This window comes from Nicotiana tomentosiformis, chromosome 8 (genome assembly GCF_000390325.3).
Source record: "Nicotiana tomentosiformis chromosome 8, ASM39032v3, whole genome shotgun sequence".
Taxonomy (NCBI): Eukaryota; Viridiplantae; Streptophyta; class Magnoliopsida; order Solanales; family Solanaceae; genus Nicotiana; species Nicotiana tomentosiformis.
Window position 1 is genome coordinate 91,991,743 of NC_090819.1, and position 11,157 is coordinate 92,002,899.

The 11,157-nt window shown below is 41.6% G+C and overlaps 2 protein-coding genes across 2 annotated transcripts; one reads left to right on the plus strand and one right to left on the minus strand.

Moving 5' to 3' along the window:
* Positions 1–398: 398 nt before the first annotated feature.
* Positions 399–4,202, plus strand: LOC138896902 (uncharacterized). Its single transcript, XM_070182505.1, has 3 exons — positions 399–1,662; positions 1,742–1,891; positions 1,965–4,202. Exons 1-3 carry the CDS (start codon positions 1,448–1,450, stop codon positions 2,305–2,307), a joined length of 708 nt encoding a protein of 235 aa, XP_070038606.1. The 5' UTR covers positions 399–1,447; the 3' UTR covers positions 2,308–4,202.
* Positions 4,203–7,452: 3,250 nt separating this feature from the next.
* Positions 7,453–7,941, minus strand: LOC138897831 (serine/threonine-protein phosphatase 7 long form homolog). The gene has a single exon (XM_070183849.1). The coding sequence runs from the start codon at positions 7,939–7,941 to the stop codon at positions 7,453–7,455; it is 489 nt and encodes a 162-aa protein (XP_070039950.1).
* Between the last annotated feature and the right edge of the window lie 3,216 nt (positions 7,942–11,157).

The window sequence follows — 11,157 nt, forward strand, 5'->3', positions numbered from 1 at the left end:
AAATATTTGATTCTTTTCCAAATGCCTATATTGCTTATAAAATAATGTTAATAACTCATGTTACCGTTACTTCAGCAGAAAGAAGTTTTTCGAAATTAAAATTGATAAAATCTTAACTAAGCTCAATAATGTCTGAATAGAGGTTAAATAAATTAACTATATTACTAATTGAGAAATAATTATTAGAAAAAAATAATTATAAAAAAATTATTAATATCTTTGCATCTAAAAAAATAAAAAAAAAATGGACTTCAAATTTAAAAAAGAATTAAGGCCCCTCATAAATTTGGCGTTAGGCCACAAAATTCGTCGGGCCACCCCTGCATATGTCCTACATATATTTAAAAATTCTGTGGATCCAATGAATTTGCCATCTCTATTTGTCATATATTGATCTCCATTGCCAAATTCATAATATTACTACGTACATTTTTTTTACCCCTTCCCATGAGCTCCCAGGTGACTCGAGGGGACATAATAGAGGATAGTCTACACGGATTCATCGATAGATCTCTTCCTATATCGATAGGCATATATCTCCAAGAGGATAGTCTGGGCATAGATTCTTTAGCAATCCAAGAGACGGCAAGGTATGTCATAAACTCATAATTTAATTAGAGTAAACTTTAACTTTCACCACTAACAAATCAATTGTCGTTATAGGACTTATCCAAGTAAGTGGTGATACAAAAGTCATCATTAATTCTTTCACCATTTCCAGAAGCTAACTAGCTAATGCTAGCTATATATAATATATAGAGTCACGGACCAAAATAATATATTTTTTTGACTCAAGACACAAAAATAGGTGGAAAAAAGAGTTAGTGACCAAAATACATATAGATACTTGAATTTGATAAGACGGAAAAGTATAACGCTGTTTATTAAGGCGCTATACATATTTTGTGGGCCCACCAATAATTATTTTGCGCTTAACTGACATAACAATAATTCAAATGGGTATAGCGCCCTTATTTAAGGCGCTATACCTAAAAAAATTCGACCCCCCGGATTGGGCATTACCTTATTTAAAGACATTAAGGATTTTGTAAAATTTCATGCAGAAAAATTCTCAAGTCTTGTTAAATTTTTCTTCGTTAAGTTGTTTTGCATTTTGTCATAATGTCTGAAGAGCGAAGAATTAGGGTTTCATTATATTGGGGGGGATGAGATTGTGGTGGCGAATAACTCAGTAAGCTATAGTTTTTCTCCATAGTGTCATGTTAAGTTGCCACTTACAATGGAGTATAATAGATTAGTATCGTTGTTATGTAACAAAATGAGTGTGAGCAAACGTTTGGTGAACTTTAAAATAACCGGAAGATATCCGTATTCTGTCATTCCGCAAGGGGTTGCTTGTTATGCTGAGTTTAACATCTAGGATGATGAAACTCTGAGTGATTTTTTTAGAACTTCGGATCAATACCGAGAATTTCTTTTGATAAAAATGTTGGAAATGTACGTCAAGGCTGAAGACGTTCGCAATAATGAGGTTGCACAAAAGAGGGATATCCCTCGGTCATCGAGTTGTTATTTTGGAGCAATTTTAGCCGAACAGGTTCCGGCTGAAAGAGTTTGGCCTGATCTAAACTTATCTCCATGGGCGAATGAGGAGCAAGGAAATAATTTCTCTCCTACTTTACATGATCCACAAGACGAGGGGTAAACTTTAATTTTCCTGTGTGTTACGATGTTTATTTTTGCTGTATTGAATTTGTATTAATACACATATATTTCACAGGGGATACCGGCCAGATATGAATTTTACAAGTTATGAACCAACGCCCAGTTGGAATATACTTAGTTCTGATGTGCTGGATCATGGGGGTCCACCCGGGAGTCATCACCAACAGGATGATGTCCATCAGGGGATGTCAACACATTACGATTTGTAAGTGAAGTGATATAGATATATGTAAAGTATTTATCAATTTGAGAAACTCATTATTTTGTTGGTTGTGCAGTGAAAACGAGCAACTTGAACGTCATGTCCTGACTCAATTGCTCGAAGATGACATATTTAATCAGGATCTGGCATATGCACAGAGTGAGGAAGAGAACAGTGATTATGACAACAATGCCGATGAGTCTGTAGATGACACACCCTTCCCTGATGAGGGTGATGATGAGGAGGAAGAGAATGTTGGACCTGATTTGACGAGGGAGCATGCTCCACCCCCCGTTAGACCAAGAGTGTACGAGTCCCACATGCCATTTCACTCAAGAGAGATTCCTACCTTGATCATTTGCCAAGTATATTGGATGTGGATGCCCTCACAAGAGATACTAACGAAATTCGGACTGTAATGTGGGATGAGTCTAGACAACGGTGCTATCAAAGGGCATGCTTTTTCGTGATAAAGCGCGCCTAACCAGGGCGGTGAAAATGTACAGCATAAAAGAGTGTCGTGAGATGACGGTATGGGAGTCAACTCCGGATGTATACACGGTTGTTTGCTATAGATGGTTTACAGATTGTAATTAGATGCTGCGTGCGAAGAAGAAGAAAATAAATATGTGGGTTATGGATAAATACATTGGCACCCACAATTGTGAAATGGATACATTCAGTAGGAATCACTTTAATTTGGATGTTGACTTATTTTCTCTTGTCTTGATTCCACACATTGAAGCGTCCATAAGGTACAAGATCAAAGACTGTATTACATCCATCCACCAGGAATATCGGTGCATCATTACCAATAGAAAGGCATTTTTCGAGCGCAAACGTGCGTTTGAAATTATTTATAGTAACTGAGATAAGTCATTTGCATCTCTACCCAGGTACATGGCCACATTGCAATACTTTAACTCCGGGATTGTTGTTGAATGGAAGCTTGAGCAGAGTCCGAGAATACCATAATATATATTCAGATACGTGTTCTGGGCATTTAAACCAGTAATTGATGGTTTTGTGCATTTTCGTCCAGTAATATCCATAGACGACACTCATGTCTATGGAAAGTATGATATTAAGTTGTTGATCGTCATTGCAGTAGATGCTAGTGGAAGTATATTTCCCTTAGCTTTTGCTATTTGTGCCCATCAAAGCTAAGAGATGTGGACATTATTTTTGAACCACTTGAAAGAGCACGTTATCAAACAATTTTCAAGTATTTTTCTAATATATGATCGGCATGGTGGTATTTTAAGTTTTGTATAGAATTTGCGTGCATGGCAGGAACCGTATGCCTATCACCGTTACGGTGTGAGGCACCTGAAAGCCAATTTCCAGAAGGCATATCCCGACAAGGATTTGCATGATTTAATGTGGATGGCTGCAACAGATTACCAAGAGTGTAAATTCAGGAGGCGCGTGGAATCTATAAGGAAGGAAGACGAGGGAGCCTATCGTTGGTTGATGCAACATGAACTTGAAAAGTGGACTTTGCATGTGGATGGTGACAGAAAATGGGGAATTATGACTACAAATGTGTCAGAGTCTTTCAACGGGTTATTGAAGTCTGCACGAGGATTGCCTGTCACTGTCATGGTGCAGATGTCATTCAAGCTCATGGCGGAGAGGTTTGTTGAAAGGGCTATAGGTGCATCGTCATTTATGAAATGGGGTGTTGAATTTATCCCAATACCAATGAAAATATTTGAGAAATACAGGAAGTGAGCACATTGGCATTCATTTTTGCAGTATTACAACGAGCGAAATATTTTTGAAGTTCGCACCGCTATCCATCACAACCGAGGGAATATTACACACACCGTAAATGAATCTAGAAGGTTATGCTCTTGTGGGAAAAGGTCCATCTACCATATGTTGTGCTCACATGCCATCAAGTGCTTTCAACATACTGGTTTAGAGCCAACCAACTACGTTGATAAAGAATATAGTGTTGCTGCATACTTAAACACCAATAGTGGGCAGTTGCAGCCAATGGGCGCTGAGCATTATTGGCCACCGGAATCATTTAAAATGGTGTGTAACAAGGATTTTTTGCATCAACGACAAGTGCAAAAAGGAACGCGTATACGAAACCAAATGGATGTTTGTGATACCGTTTATGCGCGCAAATGTGCCGTATGCTCGCAAACAGGACACGACCATCGTAAATGTCCTTCAGCTGGTTTGGGTGGCAGTGGTAATCCAGCTCCTGGTGGAATTTCCTCTAATGTGCCCAACTATCAAGGATACCCATAGTGTTTTGTTTCCGTAATGTGGTTGTAATAAGTGTATGTACTTATTTATCTTGCAGAATGTATGAAATAAAATTATGTTTCCATTGTTGTTAAATATTATTAATATTTAACATTAATACTTCACTACAACAATCTAACATAAACCCATTTTAAATAAAAACAATTGTCTTGTCGACCTGAAAAAGATGCTCGCCTGCAAAAGCTATCTTTTGGAAAAACTGTATTTTACCCGAAAGAATCTTTAACACGCGAAGCATAATGCGGTTAAATACTACGTTATGTGTGCTGTCTTGTCATCCTGAAAAGCTGCTCACCTGCGAAAGCTATCTTCTGAAAAAGTTATATTGTACCCAAAAGAATCTTTAACACGCGAAGTGTAGAGCGGTAAAATACTACGTTATGTGGGTTGTCTCGCCTATAAATAACTAGCACATTTTAATTATTATATGCGCTTAACCATAACAAATAGCAAAACTTTCCATACATTATTCATTTTTCTTGCATTAACAAATGTCTGGACGCAATGACCAACCAAGGTGCTATTGTGGCAAACGGCGATTATGAATGCATGTTGGTCCGATGGTAATGGTGGGCGCAGATACTGGATGTGTCTATACAGGTTTGAACGCAATGACGGAAATCATTGTATGTTTGAGGAATGGTATGATGAACCCATTAACGAGGAATACTATAAATCATGTTTGCAGTATGTTTGGAATATGAACAGTGAATACCAATGCCAGATCTCTGAAATGCAACGAGAAATTGCGAAATTGCAGGAGAAACTAAAAGAGGCGGAAGAAGAAAAAAATAAAATGGAAGAGAAATTTAAGTGGTTGGAGCAGAGAATAATAGGCGGTAGTGACTAAACAAACACATGTATGTCTTGAGTGTAGTATTTTATCTTTATGTTTTTCATGTCATGTATTTTCATTAGTTGTACTGAATTTAAATTATGTTAAGTTGCTATGTTTGTGTTTGTGTTGTAGTATTATAATAACGAAGAACCGGAGAAATAAAAATATAATGCACATATAATGTAAACAATAAAAATTGTTGCAATTATTTACTGAATGTCATATGTACATAAAATACAAAAACAATCAATGTGTCCCACATCATGTATTCTTTAATGCAGTCGTTGGCCTGAGGCGTATCCCATCCCACCCGGCTACGCTATCAGGATCATCCTCATCACGTCGCCTCTTTATTGGAGGATGCGATGCAGCACGATCATCAGTAGGGCTAGCAGGCTCGGTAGAAGGGGTCGTCGGTCCAGCAGTAACTTACAGAATAATAAGATATTTTAGTATATGAAATATATATTAGTAATGTACGCGTTAAGTCACAAAAATTTAAATGTCTTACCATGGTCTCGTCGGGCTCCTGAATATAATCATCTGTCGCAGCCAGGTCAGTATCGCACAAAGTGGCCTCTGTGATGGGCAAAGATGAACCTTAATAAAAAAAATATATATATAAAGATATTTATGGCTAATCAATGAGATAAAAACAAATTTAAATTTAATAGTAATACAAGCATACATGTGCCTGTGAAAGATCCCCAACATCTATCGATGATGAGCCATAACTCAGTCGGCGCCCACTATCCACATCCCGTGTCGGCCGATCATCAACAACGGTCGATGGGCCTGGAAGATTAGGAAAATGCAGATCCCAATCCTCTCGCGTAATGGTCGTGCCTGCGATCAACAATGGAGCGGACGGGGTCACCTGCAAGTCCTTGGAGTGAGATGAAGCTGAAGGTTGAATGACGGCATGCTCCTGTGAGAGTGGTCTGGCTCATGGAGGTCACCCGGCTGATCAACTCTAATATCCTCAACCGGTGCCTCAACGCCCCCTTGCTGGGGACCACCTCCTTGCCGACCCCCACAACCTCGTGGGACACCCCTACCTCGTGGGGCATGCCTGCCACATTGACCATGTTCCGGCCCCACTTGTGTCCCACGATGGTACTACTCTGGCGCCACATACATAGCCTCGTATCCTAATCGCTCATCATCTCGGGATCGCCTCAATGTCCTGGAAGCCAGATCGGTAACCTACCGGCCATACTCGTGCAAAGCGGATGCTCCCTTGCCAGTATGCTGTTGTATCTACAGTCCCAACTGCTGGAACAGATGTAGGCTAATAGCCTGCTCAATATGTAAAATATAAATTACGGAACGCTAGGTTAACGTTATAAGTAAGTATATCAAATAACATACCAGTGCCACGTGCCTCCCGGCGTATGGAACGTATCGACCGCCAGCGCGATAAAAAGGATTCCCGAAGAAAGGTCGGGTAACATTGCGGTACCAGCCCATATAATCATGCTCAATCTCCGTCCGGTCAGGTGGAGAGGGCGCAGAATTAGGTCATGTCACTAGTCCCAAGTATCGATCTGCACCTCTAGCCATGCCATATGTCTGGTTCACCCTACAATGATCATCCCGCTGGTAATGTGTGATATGCCAGGAAGGCGGTGGCGGTACAAGCTATGGGCGGCTATACTGGCGAAGTACTCGCCCGATGACATGATGCTCTACAATATCAAGGCACATCAACGGGACGGAAAAGCTTCACATAATTCGGCCAGCCGAGCAATAATCGGGCAAACTAGCTATTAGCTCGTCGCTGTATGGCCTCCAAATGAACTATTAAGTAACAACAAAAAACGTGAGTATACGCAACATATATGAAGCCAGGCCAAGTAAACTTAGGTATACATTTACCTGTGCGCCCTCCAGCAAATCCAACAAATCCCTGCACAAGGGGAGATTATGTAGAGCCTCGTACTCTCGTCCATATCCCCGCCTATCAACCCACCTCCTAGCTAGAGGGAGAGACGGAGGTGGTGCAACCGGAGCTAATGGTGGTAGAGGTGGCTGCAACTACAGGAACCGCTCCCAGGCCCAAACCTAACATACAAAGTGGACGTAAAATTTAAGGTATATTTTTACTGGGTATGTTATAATGAATAGAGTATTCGAATATGTTTTCACATGTATCAGCAGCAAAAATCTAGCAACGTCACATTGGGTGCCCATGCTCGCCCGGCAACTGCCTGTATAAGTAGCCGAGAATAGAAGCACCCCAGCTGTACTGGGGTAAATCATCTAGCCGCTCAAGATGATGAAGAAATCTCAAGCTGACTAGGTTCCCCGAAGTGTTCGGGAACAAAATCCCTCCAACCATAAGGAGTAGCAGCAACCTCGTGTGCCAGTGAATATGAAGCTCTAGTGTATCGTCTGTGATATCAGGGTGCAATGCCTCCAAATGCTGTCAGACAGTCGTCAACTACAGAAGACTGGCCCCAACTAGTGCAGTCTCCTCCGGTAGCAGTAAACCGGTGAGCCGCTGCAGCATGTCCAGGTAGTGCAAACCTGTCTGCTCTCTCGTGGCATGCGGCAGAGCATCAGGGTGTCCATCAACGGGCAGCCCATACATGACCTCCATGTCCTGCAGTGCGATGGTGGCCTCGCTAATGGGCAAATGGAATATGTGCGTCTCCGGTAGCCACCGCTCTATCAAGGCCATGATCAACGACCAATCGAGTTGCAGCCGGTTGATCTCCACAATCCTATAAAAACACATATCCTGGAGGCGTCTGATTATACGAGGATGGAGAGGGTGGTCCCTGAGAAAGCCCCACATGTCGTCTACTCTCCTAGCGCGGAACTTCTGGGCCAGTAACTGTCCCTCTGATATGTGGGACGACCTATGATCGCCCTGTAACAACAGTAGCTCCAGGCTGGCAGGTTCGGAATGCAAAGGCGGAACCTCCATGTCATCTACTATAAATTAAACAATATTAATTACATTATTTTATTTTAATATGTTAGTTTTATTATTTTACTTGTTAGTTTTATTATTTTATATGCTTGTTTGTAAATTAAATAATTAATTTTCATAATTATACAAGATTTAATTATTAAATATTCACATATAGGTTCTGGCTCGATATTTGAGGCCCAATAGCTCCAAGATATCCTGAAGTCTTGTATTCACGAAGTCAGTCGGTCGGCTCTATCGACCATACGATTACCGACCACCATGAATCGATTGGTTTTCGGTCGCCCTATTTTTAGTAGTTATAAAAGAATACATTTAAATATGTCGAGGAAGATCACTTAATGTAAGGTTCAAGAAGTGAAATGTAATAACTTGGGACATGAAAAATATGTGTCACCAAGTTAAGAAAATTAGCCCTGGTAATAACTTCATATTGGAAACTCCCCCCCCCCCCCCCCGTACAAAGGAAGAAATATTATTCTTGGCGTGCCTTAGAGTAAAATTAGCGTGCTCTTTACCATTACTTGCTTCACTCTTTCTCTCTTCCTATCCCAATCTCAATCACCATATATAACAAGGATACACACATAAATAAGGTCCGAGAAATTTTGGTTTGAAATACAAGGTGATATGTTAGCTTAGATACTGGCACACTCACTGCTTCAGACTTAAAGTATGTGTGCGTGTGTGTTTATATACAATTGGCTTAAAATCTTACATGGTATCTGGTTAGAGATTCTAGTATTCAGCTAGAAAACTGTTAGTGGAGTTTCATGTTTATAATTACTATAATAGGAAATGGAGTAGCTAATGCAAGGGAAAGGAGCTTGCCAACCTTGCTACGGACTATCCTTTGGAGCCTCTCTGTCTCTTTGTTCACTGTATTTGGTCTCAGACTATTATAGACTATATTTTTCAGACTTGTATTCATATTAGATGCTCATGTACTCAGTGACACCAGATTTTGGGGAGTGTTTGTATTGTATTTAAATGCTATAATTTCAATCTTGAGAGAAATTGTGGTTTATTGAGATTTTTGGCTTGCCTAGTATTGAGATAGGCGCCATCACGACAGGTGCGATTTTGGGTCGTGACAAGTTGGTATCATAGCCTAGGTTACATAGGTCTTATGAGTCATGAGCAGGTTTAGTATAGTCTTGCGGATCGGTACGGAGACGTTTGTACTTATCTTCGAGAGGCTGTAGAAACCGTAGGAAAACTTCACTTTCTTGTATTCCATCGTGCGAATTTGTTAATTCCGGAAACTAAATTTCTGTTAATCTATTCTCTCACAGATGGTAAGGACACGTACTACTGGATCGGATGTCAACCACCAGTGCCACCAGTTAGAGCTGCGAGAGGCCGGGGCCGAGATAGAGGTCGAGGTGTAGCTCGTACCACAGTTAGAACAACACCTGTAGTACCACCAGTAATTCCAGCTCAGGAGAAAATTCCAAATATAGTTGAGCCGACAGGATCAGCTCAGGCACCAGCTGTGCCCATTGAGATTGCAAGCATTCAGGAGACTTTGGCTCAGATATTGGCAGCCTGCACTGGTCTTGCTCAGGTGGTTTTGGCTCAGGCCGCACCTGCTACTTCTCAGGATGGGGGAGGTACTCACACCCCTGTTGCCCATACTCCAGACCAGGTAGTACATGGACTTCAGATACCGGGAGCACTACCAGCCCAGCCGGCTGTAGCTGCTCAGGCCCCGGTAGTTCCTGTTATGGCAGATGATGAGCAGAGGAGGCTTGAGAGATTTAAGAGGCTTCGACCTCCACCATTTAGCGGTACTGAGTCACAGGATGTTCAGGATTTTCTGGATAGGTGTCAACGGATGCTTCAGAAAACGGGTATTCTGGAGACCAGTGGGGCCTCATTCACTACTTTTCAGTTTTATGGGTCTGCACTCAGATGGTGGGAGACTTACGAGAGACGTAGGCCTATTGGCGCAATACCCCTTACTTGGCATCAGTTCTCCGTGGTCTTTTTGGAGAAGTTCGTACCTCAGTCCCGTAGAGAAGAGCTGCGCAAACAGTTTGAGCAGCTTCGCCAGGGTGATATGTTTGTGATGCGATACGAGATGAGATTTTCTGAGTTGGCTTGTCATGCAGTCTGGTTGGTTCCCACTGATAGGAAGAGGATTAAGAGGTGCATTGATGGCCTCATATCATCTGTGATTACTTATGACTAGGGAGAGAGTATCTGGTTCTACTTTTGATGAGGTAGTGGGCATTGCTCAGCAGATATAGATGGTTCGTAGCCAGGAACGTGGAGAGAGAGAGAGGCTAAGAGGCCTCGTGGTCCAGGTGATTACAGCGGTGTTCCTTCATTTATAAGTGGAGCATAATAGGAGGACTCGCCTCGATACTCAGAACATAATCAAACTAAGGAAAAATATTCCTTTTTAACAAAAAATGATTGTACCTATAATGACACCATCTGATGTAGAAGCCTCAGCCATACCATATCAATTATATCAACGGGTCGGGCCTCCCCCTCTAGGGCTCCCTCTACCCGCATGTCCTCTACCTTTAACTGACTGTGCATGTGGAGTAGTAACTGGAATAGAGCTTGTAGCCTGAGTATTCTGATGAAATCTAGCTCTACCAAGTCTGGGACAATACCTCATGATGTGCCTAGTATCACCACACTGATAACAAACCCTCTGCAGGTTCGGTTGCTCATATTGAGTCTGTGCCGGATAACTAAAATAACCACTTAAGAATCTTGTGTTGGTGGTGCACTAAAAGTATTAACTGGAGCACTATGAGTACTCTGAATTGCGGACTAGGCTGACCGACTGCCCGAGCCTCCGCCATGATGAGTCATAACTGTAGAGTAGAATCTACTAAATCCTACAGAGTTCCGAGACCTTTTGGCCTCCTTAGACTCCTTCTCCTTAATTCGAGCATGTTCTAACATCCTGGCAGTCTCTACTACTTGCTGAAATGGAATGTTAGTCTGCAACTCTCGAGCCATGCATATTTCAAGATAATAATCGAGCCCCTCAATGAATCTGAGAACTCTCTCTATAACTATAGAAACTAAGATAGGTGCATGACGGGCTAACTTACTGAACCTGATAGAATATTCTGACACTGTCATAGTGCCTTGACGCAACCGTTCAAACTCTATGCGCCACGCATCTCGGAGAGTCTGCGGAACAAACTCTTTCAAGAACATTTCCAAAAATTGAGCCCAAATTGG

Coding starts and splice junctions, on each gene's coding strand:
- LOC138897831 (XM_070183849.1), bottom strand. CDS start 7,941: ATGGAGGTTCCGCCTTTGCATTCCGAACCTGCCAGCCTGGAGCTACTG.
- LOC138896902 (XM_070182505.1), top strand. CDS start 1,448: ATGTTGGAAATGTACGTCAAGGCTGAAGACGTTCGCAATAATGAGGTT. Junction 1,663..1,741: donor CATGATCCACAAGACGAGGG/GTAAACTTTAAT, acceptor TATATTTCACAG/GGGATACCGGCCAGATATGA. Junction 1,892..1,964: donor ATGTCAACACATTACGATTT/GTAAGTGAAGTG, acceptor TTGGTTGTGCAG/TGAAAACGAGCAACTTGAAC.